The sequence below is a fragment of the Scylla paramamosain genome, chromosome 4, assembly GCF_035594125.1.
Source record: "Scylla paramamosain isolate STU-SP2022 chromosome 4, ASM3559412v1, whole genome shotgun sequence".
Classification (NCBI taxonomy): domain Eukaryota; kingdom Metazoa; phylum Arthropoda; class Malacostraca; order Decapoda; family Portunidae; genus Scylla; species Scylla paramamosain.
This window is the reverse complement of record NC_087154.1, coordinates 11,925,745-11,940,744: the sequence shown is the minus strand read 5'-3', so window position 1 is coordinate 11,940,744 and position 15,000 is coordinate 11,925,745. Positions and strand designations below refer to the sequence as shown.

Here is a 15,000-nt window from a genome sequence, read left to right as displayed (position 1 = left end):
GTCAGGAAATAAATCTGTAATCTTTATATAAACTGTATAATATATCCATATAGCACTGCAAGCTAACAGCCTGTGTCAGCAAAGAAAAGTATAATAGATATACATTTACATGAACTATATATACATTATATGTATAAAGCATTGCAGGTTAATAGCCTCTGTCAGCAAATAAAAGTGTAATAGATATACATTTACAGTGCCTGCCTTATATATCAATATAACAATGCAAGCTAACAAGCTTTTGTCTGCAAATAATGCTAGGGCATTCGGTCCATATGAGTTTCCCTAAGTGTAATCATGCACACAGTAGTTTTATCAGTCAGTGTCAGCAAGGGCATGAACATCAATTCCACATACAAAAAAAAAAGTAAACACATGTATAGTATTTTTCTACCTAGGAATTCCATCCCCTGATTAGTTAATAGCCTCTGTCAGCAAATAAAAGTGTAATAGATATACATTTACAGTGCCTGCCTTATATATCAATATAACAATGCAAGCTAACAAGCTTTTGTCTGCAAATAATGCTAGGGCATTCGGTCCATATGCAAAATTTAGTGTGCACTGTATGAAAATTTATCCTCTGATCTATTATTTAAGTTCCTCCTTTAGTAAAATCATACAGTTTATATATGGTTGGTTTTCTTGCACCATCATCCTTGTTAATTCCTAATATTATAGGGGGAGACTGTACAGAGAAGCAATACTTTTTTCTTACCATTACTTTTGGTGGGTACTACATGATAATTCAGTCATTTTATCATTATCTTTAGTCCAGTACACCTGATATGGCCTCTTCCCTTCCAATGACTGCCTTTACCTCTGGTGATATGCCTTTTCTCATGCAATCTACAATACCTATGCCAGCAATACCTTGTGTATGAAGGCACTCAAACAACTCAGACTACCGTTAAGGTTTACAAATTCTTGTATCTGACTTACAAGAACCTTCACTGTTGGATGTGACCCCTGAGTATACTATCATCCTGAAGGTGAATGTAATTCTTACTGCGTTCAGATATTTATACAATGGGCCATATCATTTAGGTTTGTTCTTATTGTACTGCCTGAATCCTATTTGATTTCTACAAGAATATAAAGTTTCATCAATGGTCAAGAAGTTACCTGGCTCCAATACTGAATAGGTGTGGTCATTAAAATTTTTAAAAAGATCCCTGACTGCAGCAAACAGGTCATGCAGCCATCTCTGATGTCTGGTATCAACATTGTAAAAAAGTTAGGTTTGCATGTAAAAATCCAAATTACTGCACTAAATACAAACTCTTCCATGAAAAGTGTTTTATATTTGTTTTGGCATAATAAACCACGTGCATACAACAAACAAAAAAACTTTTCAGTGCAATCTGTTACCCTGATGTGTGATGGGAGTTTATCATTATTTGAAGGCTTCTGAGAAATTTTTGTAATTATACCTTCAGTTTTCTGATTAGTATGGTGCACAATATTGGAAATCATATCAGATGTTACGAACAAGTCCCATGCCATTTCTTCTGAATTTACTGACCTTGTGTCTCTCAACAACTGGACAATGAATTAACTAACCTGTTTCTTATTAATGTCTTGTTATTTCTCCGTAGGAGCCACTCTTCATAGTAATTAATAAGAGTGGCTCCTGCAGAGAAATAACAAGATATTAGTAAGAAACAGGTTAGTTAATTCATTGACAAGTTGATTTGATGAAAGTAAATATGATAATTATATATTACCAGGCAAGCTAGGGGAATATAAAATCACAATAGAGAAACCACTGAGAAATTCAGATGAAGAGAAGTTCATAACATGGGCCAATAATATGGATGGTAGACTAACTGTGAACATATCCAGTGTTGTAGAATGTTTGATAGGAGATGCGAGGTCAAGACCCTGACGAAGATTTGGCAGATGTGATAGGTAACAAAGCTGGTCTTGCTATGGAATGTGAAAGTGATGAGGAAGTGGATGATGACTGAGTGGCTCCTACAAAGAAATAGCAAGACATTATTAATTATACCTTCAATTTTCTGATTGACATGGGGCTTGTTTACAACATCTGATATGATTTTCAGTATTGTGCCCCATACTAATCAGAAAATTGAAGGTATAATTAATAATGTCTTGCTATTTCTCTGTAGGACCCACTATATGTCATTGTCAACTTCCTTGTCACTTTCAAATTCCATGGAAAGACCAGCTTCATCATCTATCACATCTGCCAAAATCTTCATCAGGATTATAAGGGGCTGTGTCTGCAGAGTTCATTGTAAGCACTAAGCAATCATACATCCAGTAAGTGGACCCAGTCACATAAGTTGTCTGCATGCTGCAGTGCATATTTACAAAAAAGTTGCATGATTTTTATTTCAAGGATAGCTAGCTAGGCCCCTCAGCCTACCCCACCCATTGCAATGACATCATGAGTGGCTATCTCTTGATTAGCTGCTGCCTGCCTTCTCTCTCTCTCTCTCTCTCTCTCTCTCTCTCTCTCTCTCTCTCTCTCTCTCTCTCTCTCTCTCTCTCTCTGAGTCATCATAATCCTACTATTGCCTGTTACAATGATTTCTCTCTCTCTCTCTCTCTCTCTCTCTCTCTCTCTCTCTCTCTCTCTCTCTCTCTCTCTCTCTCTCTCTGAGTCATCATAATCCTACTATTGTCTGTTACAATGATCTTTCTTCCTTCATTCCTCTCTCTCTCTCTCTCTCTCTCTCTCTCTCTCTCTCTCTCTCTCTCTCTCTCTCTCTCTCTCTCTCTCTCTCTCTCTCTCTCTCTCTCTCTCTCTCTCTCTCTCTCTCTCTCTCTCTCTCTCTCTCTCTCTCTCTCTCTCTAAGTCATCGTAATCCTACTCTTGTCTGTTACAATAATCTTTCTTTCCTCCTTCCTTCCTCTCTCTCTCTCTCTCTCTCTCTCTCTCTCTCTCTCTCTCTCTCTCTCTCTCTCTCTCTCTCTCTCTCTAAGTCATCGTAATCCTACTCTTGTCTGTTACAATAATCTCTCTCTCTCTCTCTCTCTCTCTCTCTCTCTCTCTCTCTCTCTCTCTCTCTCTTTATCTTTTAGTTTCATGGGTAGCATGTATACAGAGCTTTGGTGATGAACTTGTCAATCATGATCTTGAACTCAAATGTCAAATAAAACAGCTAATGGTGGGGGGGGGGGGGTGGAAGTCCATTGCCATGGTAATTCCCACCTGAAATCACTTCCAATGTAGCCACTCACTCACCCAACCTGTCAGATCATAGTAACAGATAAGAGTGGGATTACTATGTCTCAGAGAGAGAGAGAGAGAGAGAGAGAGAGAGAGAGAGAGAGAGAGAGAGAGAGAGAGAGAGAGAGAGAGAGAGAGAGAGAGAGAGAGAGAGAGAGAGAGAGAGAGAGAGAGAGAGAAACTTACCACTTTTCGAAAATATTATGCCTTCTATCTCTGAAATGCTCCATATAACTGCCTTGTATTTCAATTGAAATTAGCATGATTTTCGGTAGAGTTTTTAATTTCACGCATCGTACCAACACAAGATTGAATTGAGCTACTGGACTTTCTTAGCACTCACATTATGTCTTTATATAAAGTTTTATCATGAGATGATGAAAGAAAGAAAGCAGAACACACACACAAACACTGATCACACTGCCTGATTGTGTGACATGCACCCTGTTATCTCTCACTTACAAATCTTATGTTCTTGTATTCTTACATAAAATACTGCAGGAAAGAGAATAATGACTACACTAAAGATATATACCAAAACACACACACACACACAATATATATATATATATATATATATATATATATATATATATATATATATATATATATATATATATATATATATATATATATATATATATATATATATATATATATATATATATATATATACACTTATCCCCCAGCTATAGCGGGTTTTGCTAACGCGGTTTAAAGCTATCACAGGAACAATAAAAAACACATTAAATGGGCTAACGCGAATCCTAGTGGAGCTATCGCGGCCCATGAGTCGTTATATCGCGGCCCATGAGTCGTTATATGTCCAGGATGTTCACGTGACAGCTACGTCATATTTCTTGGCCAGATTCGCTTGCTAATTGGCTGAATTTGACTGACATATTAGGCCGTGATTGGCTTGCACACTCCCGCTTCCTTATCCAGCCACTCTCCCGCTCCCCCATCCCTCTAGTCCCTCCCGCCACAGTTGACTGAGTGGCACGTGCCGTGGTGAATCTCAAGGTCACGCGTGTGTATCTCGGGACAATGGCCTCTACTCCCCCTCCTGGCCACCCAGGGAGATCGCTACCACCCAACCCGACCCAGCGAAAGGCAACAGCGGCGCCTGGGAAAGAAATCAAGAAGAGGAAGAACCTTACATATGCTGTGAAATATGAGATAGTGAAATTGATCGAGAGTGGACAAAGTAAAAGTTCAGTGGGCGCTAAGTTCGGCATCAACGAGTCTACAGTGAGAGGTATTTACCTTAAGAAGGACCACATTAAGGCACATATGAACCTCACTAGTGATAGTGCTGGACATAATGCTGGACATAATGTGTGTTGTATGTATCTACTTCAAGGTACCAAAATGTGAATGGTATCTATAAATCATGGTGAGATGAGGGGAAAAAAAAGGTGCCAATATGTTGAATTGTGTTGCTACTCTGGCGGGCCACGAACAATTTTTTTTTTTCCTATGTATTCTTAACAATGGCTATCGCGTTTTTAGCTATCACGGCGATGTTAAGGGACCAATTTCTCGCGATAGCTGGGGGTTGAGTGTATATATATATATATACACGGGGAAATTTACCATACGGCTGGCAAGGAGGTAGCCGTCAACAGTGAATTCACTGACCATTGATTTTCATCTGATGTGATAATGCTTCGCAAACAAGCGAAAGAAAAGTATAAAATATCGTAGATTAGACCATTTTTTTTTTTTTGCAGATTTTTTTACATGTGATTCCTTATCAAATTTTGATTGACATAGTAAGAATAATTTCCTAAAACTCTCTCTTCTTTAGAATTTTGTTTTATTTTGGAAAAATCAGCTGTGTGAGTCATTTTCAACCCATGCCGCAGAGAATAGGGTTAAAATGAAGTTACAGTGAGAAGGATAGAAGCCATAGAACACTTTGGATATCAAACCTTTGCCAGACTCTATCACAAGCTTTTGATATGTCTAAGGCAACAGCAAAAGTTTCACCAAAATCCCTAAATGAATACGGAACACTCAGTGGTGTATCATTAAGAGGGATGATCTATCTATAAAAATTTATAGGTAATTTCCTCCATGAAATCTGTGAAAAGCATCACCTTATGGAACGAGACAAAGGCAAAAACTTCACACACTCTTGTACAAGACTAAATTAAATATTGGCAATTATTTACTGTAATTTATAATAAAGAGAAAAACAGATGGGCATGGTACTACAAAAAGTAATAAGAGATACACATTTTGTAATCTACTGAACCATAATTCTGATGAAAAAGACAAAAAAACATACTAAAACAGTTGTCACTAAGTAAGCAAAGTTAACACAGCTCCTATCAGAGATAGAGCTGGTTACTTTTCTATATTCCCTTAATATTTTCACTGCAAATGTTTCACAAAGTTCTAACACATGACAGAAAAAGCAGACATACCTATAAATTTAATCTAAATAAAATAGTCTGAGTTTCTTATACAGAACTCATTCATAAAGAAACAGATATCAATTTTATGGGGCATCCTGCAATAAAATACTTTTGAGTATTTCCTATACATTTTAGCTAGTATAATTTTTCCGTTGTTTTTAAACCCAAGATGGAAACAGTATGATATTCCCTTAATAAACTAAACCTCAGTTTTTTTCAGCTGTTTTTACTGTAGTCAGCATTTTTTTTGGGGGGGAGGGGCTTTTTCTTTTTGACTTGAGAGGAAAGAATGTATTTCTGCCTTGCATTACAAGTCAGATCAGTAAAATGTTCATGTGACATTAATCAGGTAGAGTCACCAGGCTAACAGAAAGAATGTGATTTCTTATCCTCCTTTCTCCAGGATTCTATAGGAATTATCAAGAGGATACAAATATATGTAACCTCATCAACTAACTACCACTACAATAACAGTGTATCACAGTGATCTTGTCAACAACAGCTTAACTGACAAAAGATTGTGCTCTTTTGAGCAAGATGGAAGTTTGCAAATTTTGGGCAAGTTTTGGAGCGTGAAGTTTGTGCCTAGTTGACACTATGTACAGATAAAATTTACATCTTGCTCCTCTTACTCCTTAGGGCATCTGAGTGGGCAAAGCCATTAGTATACTAAACAGATGAACCCACCTGTGTTCCCAAAAATTATATAGTTCAATCTAAGAGGGATTTACTGTATTTTTTTTTCCTAACAATATCATTATTATTTTTTTTAATCTTGTAGAATATATCTGCATCTTATCCACAAGTATATCTTATGTGCTGGCAAATATAGTATCTAAGAATAAGGATAGATGCAATATCATGAATTATTTTTTTTCAGTATAACAAGAACTTCTTCAACAAGACCACACTCACCTGAAGTGTATGTGCAAATAGCATGATGAGGTTCTTGATGTTCAACATAAGGTAGGTGTCAGTGCAGTATGATGAATGATTACGAATGTTGTTAACAACCTGAGGAGGAGAAAGCAAGGTGAAAATTTATACATCTATCCATCTATACATCCACATATGACCAGTTCCTTGCATGCTCTGACCAACTCATTCTCTTTTCAACCCTTTGTGTTACATATTACATATTCCAGCATTCCATCATTTTCCTGTATCACTGAAGGACATCCTTTAGCATCTATTATGTCTACCACACTTATTGACAAGCACTCGGTTGTCTCAATTTTTGGGGTTTCATTATTTCAGTGTCATGCTTTTCTGTATACTACAAATTAAATATGCTAAGACATCTTTCTAACAATTTAATTTAAAAAACTTCAAAGTAGAATATCTATTAGAGTATTTTTTTTTTACTTATCTTTATTGAATTAATTTCACTATTTGATGCAAGATAGTCTGATATTTCAATGCTTTCCTTCCTGCCTGGCAAAGTATACCAGTGCCACCACTATCTCCCTTTACCCTGACCCCAGGATAAATGGTAAGCCAATAGCAACACAATAAATACAGTTATCAGATATACAAATATATAAAAATAGTAAAACAGAAAAATCAAAGCAATTCCATTTTAGCAGCAACACAATTAATAATTATCAGATATACAAATATATAAAAATGGTAAAACAAAAATCAAAGCAATCCCATCTTAATTTGGAGCAATCTTTTGCTCAGAGCCCAGTTCTATCCCAACATAATAATTCATTATGCATATTTTTTTACAGGTTACCTTGCCTGATGCCATTTCCCAAACTTCACCCAAATATGATCTGGTAACAAGACCATTGCCAATGTTGAGCACATGATCTTCTATCACAAAGAAGCCCAATACTCCATACAGGTACTGACGATAGCCTTCCAAGTTTTCATGCTGGAGAAAGACAAAAAGTCAAGTAATTAAAATGTTATCCCTTCATCATAAACTAATTAACCAAATACTATTAATCAATGAGACATCTGTTATCAATATGCATGTTTTCCTATGATGTGGTGACAGACATTATGTTTGCATCCCTGAACAACCACAGAAAGGTTTTTCTAAATTTTAATGTGGAGCTGAGATTGTGATAACCTTTGGATAATTTTAAGCATAGTAAGAAATTAAACAAGCACACACACATGGTAAAATGAGAATATTCTGTCTCTCCGGACAGACAGCAGCACTATTGCATTTCAATAGGTCTTATATAATAAAAATTATTTGATTATATTAACTATGAACTGTTGGTGCTTATTACATTATTCACTATATGAAATGGTCACAAATGGCACCATTTAATGATACAGCAAACCAATCTTTGCTAGTTTCCCCTGAATTCATGGAGATGTGTTCATATCTCAAAGGGGACTGCAAGACACGCACCAATCACAATGAACAGCATTTGAGTTTTCAAAAAGATGCAAGGAAGCTACCAAAGGCTCTGTGATTAACACAGCACGATAGAGAAGCAGTACAATATTCCCCTGGTGTTCTCCAAACAGGATCCTCCAGGGGGCATCTGATAAATACAGCCCAAGAGAAAAACCACTACAGCTTTACAATTTTTTTAACAAAAATTAAAACAAAACAAACATTTTTTATAGGATGCCATCTGCACACCAAAGCACACATTTGGCACTAAATTTGACTTGAAATGATCCACAGTCAACCCAGTTTGTCTCAGTGCTCCTACCAGTCAGACACAGCTCATGGATATTTTGTTATTTTTTTTGTTGATTTTTTTTTTCTTTTTAACTGTCAAAAAAAAAAAAAACTGCAGATTCCACTACAGATAACAGTAAGGAGAAAAAGAAGTGTCTGTTATTATCAATAACACAAAAAGTGGAGTTATTGCAGAAGCTTGATCATGGTGTATCTGTGCAACTTCTTACTGAAGATCATTGTGTTGGAACTACCACCATACATGACTTAAAGAAAAATAAACATAAGTTGTTGAAGTTTTAGTGACAGTGCTGATCAGAAACTAATGAACATAAGGAAACGCTGCATTGAGCAAAAAACAAAGATCTTAACCATGTGTTGATAGAGAGGGTTCAACATGAAGTGAATGTATGCCACTGACTGGTTTAATGGTAATGAAACAAACTACAAAATACCATGAAGAACTGAACACTAAAGATAAGCATGAATATTCACAAAGTTAGCAGCAAAAATTTAAGAAGCATTATGGTATAAAATATCTCAAAATTTGAGTTGAAAAAAATTCTGCTGATTATGATGCAGTTTAATGTTGCATTGAGAAATTTGCCAAGATGGTATCTGATGAAATACCTTAGTCTGAAGCAAATATGCAATGCTAATGAAACATCTCTCTACTGGCAATATGACCCTAGAAAAATTATAACAATGGCTCAATGAAAGGTTTCAAGGACACTAAAGACAAGGTAACTGTTCTTGGGTGTGCAAATACAGCAGGCACACACATGTTAAAGTTTGCAGTGCTTGGAAAAAGGCAAATTCCAAGATGCTTTAAAGATGTAACAAATTTACCTGTGCATTATTATGCAAACAAAAAAGCATGGGTAACTCAATAAATTTTTACTGACTGATTCAATAACCACTTCATACCAATTGCACAAGCTCATTGTAGGAAAGCTGGGCTGGAAGAAAACTGAAAAATTGTATTGCTCCTAGACAACTGTTTCATACATCCCCTGTTGAAGTTCTTGTGAAAAACAATATTTTTGGCATTTATCTTCCCCCTAATGTGACATCTTTAATATAGCCTTGTGACCAAGGAATTTTGCACTCAATAAAGAAAAAGTATGAAGACTTTTGTGAACTGCATGCTTGATGTGGCCAACAAAGCTGTGAATATCAAAGACTTCCTTGAAGAGTTCACTCTTAAGGATGCCATTTATACACTTGTTAATGCTTAGAAAGATGTGACTAAATCAACATGCTTGACACAAGCTTTGGCCTACAACAATATTTAATGCAATTGAACCTGCCGATGAACACTTTGAAGGATTCTGTATCACTAACAAGAAAAAGAAAAAAACAAAACCTCATTGCTTATGCTAAAAGTGCTGTAACAAAAAATGTAAATATGTTAGAGTCAACTAATACCGAAGAAATGCTGAATGCTGACATTATATAATGCACCTGTTGTGCATTCCTTGAGTGATAGAAAAATTGTTGAAATGGTATTAGATAACAATGAGCATGAGGATAGTAGTGATGAGGATGATGGCACTGTGAATACAGGTGAAAAAATGTTCATAGATGATATGGTAAAACTGCATTAACTGGTTAATGCAGTTTTAACTGGTGGCATGGAACAGTGTATATTTGTCAACGTCCATGAGATCATTGTAGTTTATTCAATCAGAGAAAGACTGCTTAAACAGAAACCTCTGTTAACGAAACAAATGACAGTGGAGGAAGTCTTTAAAAGGGTCATCTCTTGTAGTGCTGCTGAACTTCAGAATCCTATTCCTGACCCACCATCAGATGTCTAACTCCAATCAAAAGACGATGGTCATCATAAAAACAATGATGACATTGATCTATCCTCTTCTCCAGGATCCTCAAACTAGTTGTTTTGTCCTTTTAATGGATGTAAGTATATTTTCAAATTTAGTTTAGTTTGAACCAGTTTGTTTAAAGTTTTGCTTAATGTTCGATATTTTTTTATCTATTCAGGAAATTCAAGAACTGCTGAGCTAGACCACCTAAGGTTGCGTAGCTCTGCTAGGGTGAAAGAGAGCATTACCTCCCTCACCAAGTAACTGCTGGGCTAAAGGTGCAAACTTGCAACCTTGCAGCCACAAGCCAAGCACTCTACCACTGAGCCATCCAGTTCCCTGCAATGCTTTATCTAAAAAAAGTAAAAATCTAAGCTAAAAATCTTCTATTCTGAAATCCAAAAAATTCTGAAATCCCCAGTGTCTGATCACAAGGTTTTCAGATAAGAAATTTGGAACTTTCTTTGCTTATGAATGTAAAGTTTAATTATATCATTACCATGTTACAAAAACTCATTTAACAACAATGTATAAGGAATCAAAATATAATACAGTATGGATCCAATGAATTACAGAAAACAGTGAAAAAAGACCACTATTTTTAAGGAAGCTCCTACCATATTTGTTGGTGGCTGAAGAGCTAATCTGGCTTGCTCTCTTCTTTGCTCCCGGTAGTATGTCTCAAACTGGTCTCTTGCACCAAGCACTGTATAGATGTGGAGACACCTGTACACAGGTGTAAAATCAATCAGGTCTTGAGCACACAATTCTTCTTCCTCATCACTCTGGGCCTCAGCCTGAGCCTCATAAGTCTCTCCTGGAATTAATATATCTATTATTACTATTTACAAAATACTCAAAATTTACATGGAAAATTTTTCTTAAAAGACCAATTATGGTAATTTTGGGTACATCTGAAAAAAAAAATAGAAACATGTGTTCTCACTTGAATAAAATACATCCACAGTCTGGCAATATGTGGGAGCAATCCCAATGCTCCACCACACAGTAAGTGGTTTTAAAGTGAATCTGTTTAACCCCCTCAGTCCCAATGACACATTGAATCATTCACAGAATGTGGACTGGAAGCATCAATGATACTTTAAGAGCCATCGAGTGGTTGGTGATACATGGCAGTCCCTTGTGTTCCCTTCAAGGCTTAAAGGCTCCCACCAAGGCCTCATTGTGCTCTAAAAACATATGGAAAAGAGGAAAGTAGGCTTAGTCCCATCTTACTACTCCACTTTACTTCATAAAGTTTTCCACCATTATAAAAGATGCCATGACCATCAAAATAGCACCAAAAGTGTAGGGAATGTCTTGCCAAGGCAAGAAGTACACATGCAGCTAAAAACAAATTGCTGATCAGAGTAATTATTGTGATAAGGAGGTCATATCTATGAAGAATACTTAGTATTGTTAAGTTCACTTAGCAGACAAAATTTTCAAATCTTACACTTAAGTACTGGCAGAATATTTAAATCCTACCTTCCAAAAGACTTACTCTGCCTAAGTATATTTGGCAAAGAAGTGGATGAGGTGTCACAACTCGCTTTTCCAACAATTGAGTATTCACTACTGAGATGGACAAACCACAATAAGGAAAGAGGAGATGGAGGCCAAGAAATTATAGACCTAGAAAAGACATTTTAAATGTGTTTGAAGCCCCTGAACTCGTGAGAAAGTACAGGCTGGATCGTGAAGGAATACTGCTGGTATTTGACATGGTGAGAGATGCCATCGGGGCTGTTTTTCCACCCGGCTGCTTGCAGCCACCGAAGCAACTGGCAGGTTTCACTTGAAAGCATTCACATAGTCGAGAGCAGCCACTAGCCCGCTAGCTGGCTGCATCAAAAAATAAACAATCAAGATGGAGTTCTCCTCCAATGAGTTGGTTGCTATAATAGCAATTTTGCTGTGCTTCAAGAAAAGCAGAAGATATTATTGTGGGCTCGTTCCTGGTATATATATATATATATATATATATATATATATATATATATATATATATATATATATATATATATATATATATATATATATATAGCCTTGCAAGCTGTGGTGCTCAAGTTGCCTACTGGAACACACATGCTGGGCAGCTGGTTTCCTCAGTGTCAACGGAAACAAACCAATTCCACATCTCTTTTTCAAATTTTTTTATAAATAAATTGAAATATTTTACTTCTTTATTTATTTTTTTTTTATATATATATATGAAAGAGGGTCCCTGGCCAAAGCTGGAAAAAAAAATTCCCATTTAGGCGCCAGTCCCAAAAGAGACGTCACGAGAATCATCTAAAATTGACAGATAAGCGTCTTGAAATCTCCCTCTTGAAAGAGTTCAAATCATAGGAAGGAAGAAACACAGAAGCAGGCAGAGAATTCCAGAATTTACCAGAGGAAGGGATGAATGATTGAGAATTCTGGTTAACTCTTGCATTAGAGAGGTACACAGAACAGGGATGAGAGAAAGAAGAAAGTTTTGTGCAGTGAGGCCATGGGAGGAGGGAAGCATGCAGTTAGCAAGATCAGAAGAGAAGTTAGCATGAAAATAGCAATAGAAGACAGCAAGAGATGAAACATTGCAATGATGAGAAAAAGGCTGAAGAGTCAGTTAGAGGAGAGGAGCTGATAAGATGAAAAACTTCTCTAAAAGAGGATGACCAAGACTCAGTAAAGAAAGCCAGAAAATCACCAGTAGAGCGGCCTTGACAAAACTCATATTGATGATCAGATAGAAGGTTGTGAAGTGATAGATATTTAAGAATCTTCCTGTTGAGGATAGATTCAAAAACTTTAGATAGGTAGGAAATTAAAGCAATAGGACGGTAGTTTGAGAGATTAGAATGGTCATCATTTTTAGGAACAGGCTGAATGTAGGCAAACTTACAGCAACAAGAAGTAGATGTTGATAGTTGAAATAGTTTCATTAAGGAAGGCAGGAGCACAGGCACAGTTTCGGAAGGCAAAAGGAGGGACCCCATCAGGTCCATAAGCCTTCTGAGGGTTTAGGCCAGTGAGGGTATGGAAAACATCATTGCAAAGAATTTTAATAGGTAGCATGAAGTAGTCAGAGGCTAGAGGAGAGGAAAGAACAAGCCCTGAATCGTTTAAGGTAGAATTTTTAGCAAAGGTCTGAGCGAAGAGTTCAGCTTTAGATATAAATGTGACAGCAGAGGTGCCATAAATGTGATAGCAGAGGTGCCATAAATGTGGTAGCAGAAGTGCCATCTGACTGAAAAGAAAGAGGGAAAGAAGAAGCAAAGTTATTGGAGATATTTTTTGGCTAGATGCCAGAAGTCACAAATGGAGTTAGATCTTTAAAGATTTCGACACTTTCTATTAATGAAGGAGTTTTTGGCTAGTTGGAGAACAGACTTGGCATGGTTCCGGACAAAAGTATAAAGTGCATGAGATTCTGGTGATAAAAGGCTTCAGTACCTTTTGTGGGCCACCTCTCTATCATGTATAGCACAAGAACAAGCTGTGTTAAACCAAGGACTGGAAAGTTTAGGTCGAGAAAAAGAGTAAGGAATGTACGCCTCCAGGCCTGAGATTATCACCTCTGTTATGCGCTCAGCACACAAAGACTGGTCTCTGACACAGAAGCAGTAGTCATTCCATGGAAAATCAGCAAAATACTTCCTCAGGTACCCCCAACTAGAAGAGGCAAAACACCAGAGGCACCTACTCTTAGGAGGATCCTGAGGAGGGATTGGAGCAATAGGACAAGATATAGATATGAGATTGTGATCGGAGGAATCCAACGGAGAAGAGAGGGTAGGCAGCGTAGGCAGAAGGATTAGAGGTCAGGAAAAGGTCAAGAATGTTGGGCGTATCTCCAAGACAGTCAGGAATATGAGTAGACTGTTACACAAATTGCTTTATGTCGTGGAGGACAGCAAAGCTGAAGGTTAGTTCACCAGGATGGTCAGTGAAGGGAGAGGAAAGCCAAAGCTGGTGGTGAGCATTAAATTCTCCAAGAATGGAGAACTCTGGAAAATGGAAGAAAGTCAGAAAGTGCTCCACTTTAGAAGTTAAGTAGTCAAAGAATTTCTTATAGTCAGAGGAGTTAGGTAAGAGGTATACAGCACAGATATACTTAGTCTGAGAGTGACTCTGTAGTCGTAGCCAGATGATGGAAAACTCGGAAGATTCAAGAGCATGGGCACTAGAGCAGGTTAAGATGTGCACATATATGCAACATCCAGCTTTGGATTGAAAATGAGGCTAGAGAAAGTAAGAGGGAACAGAAAAGGGGCCGCTGTCAGTTGCATTACTGAAACACCTGTGTTTCAGTGAGGAAAAGAAGTTGAGGTTTAGAAAGGAGAGGTGGTGTTCTACAGATTGAAAATTAGACCTAAGACCATGAATGTTGCAGAAGTTAATGAAGAAAAAGTTGAGGGGGGTGTCAAGACGCTTAGGGTCATTATCAGAAGAGCAGTCTGACCTGGGGACATTTGTGGTCCCCTCCCCAGATGGAGACTCTGAGGCTGGTGTAGGAGTCGCCATGATAATTTTGAATTTTTGAGTAAAGGGTGTGTGTGTGTGTGTGTGTGTGTGTGTGTGTGTGTGTTATTAGGTGCTTGTAGTATTGTCTGGAGGAAGTGAGTTGTCTTTAGAAGGCAGGTTGTGACTGCTCCCTTGTGTTTTGAGACACAAAGGGAAACATTCAGTGAGGTCACAGCTGAGTTTAATAAGTTCACAGCACCCCCTGATCCAGTATTTTAGACCTCACTGGGAGTAATTATCATTTCGGCAGGTGCCTACTGCCTCCTCCTATATATATATATATATATATATATATATATATATATATATATATATATATATATATATATATATATATATATATATATATATATATATATATATATATATATATATATATATATATATGTG

The 15,000-nt window shown here is 37.0% G+C and overlaps 1 protein-coding gene across 7 annotated transcripts in view; it reads right to left on the bottom strand.

Moving 5' to 3' along the window:
- LOC135099746 (exocyst complex component 6B-like) overlaps nucleotides 1-15,000 on the bottom strand; it is a 155,482-nt gene that overhangs the window by 82,000 nt on the left and 58,482 nt on the right. For all 7 annotated transcript variants that reach the window (XM_064002245.1, XM_064002250.1, XM_064002248.1 and 4 more), the window contains exons 6-8: nucleotides 10,716-10,915; nucleotides 7,361-7,501; nucleotides 6,538-6,636 (exon numbers count right to left, since the gene is read on the bottom strand). In XM_064002245.1, coding sequence (XP_063858315.1) covers nucleotides 6,538-6,636; nucleotides 7,361-7,501; nucleotides 10,716-10,915 — 440 coding nt within the window. The remainder of the gene's footprint in view (nucleotides 1-6,537; nucleotides 6,637-7,360; nucleotides 7,502-10,715; nucleotides 10,916-15,000) is intronic.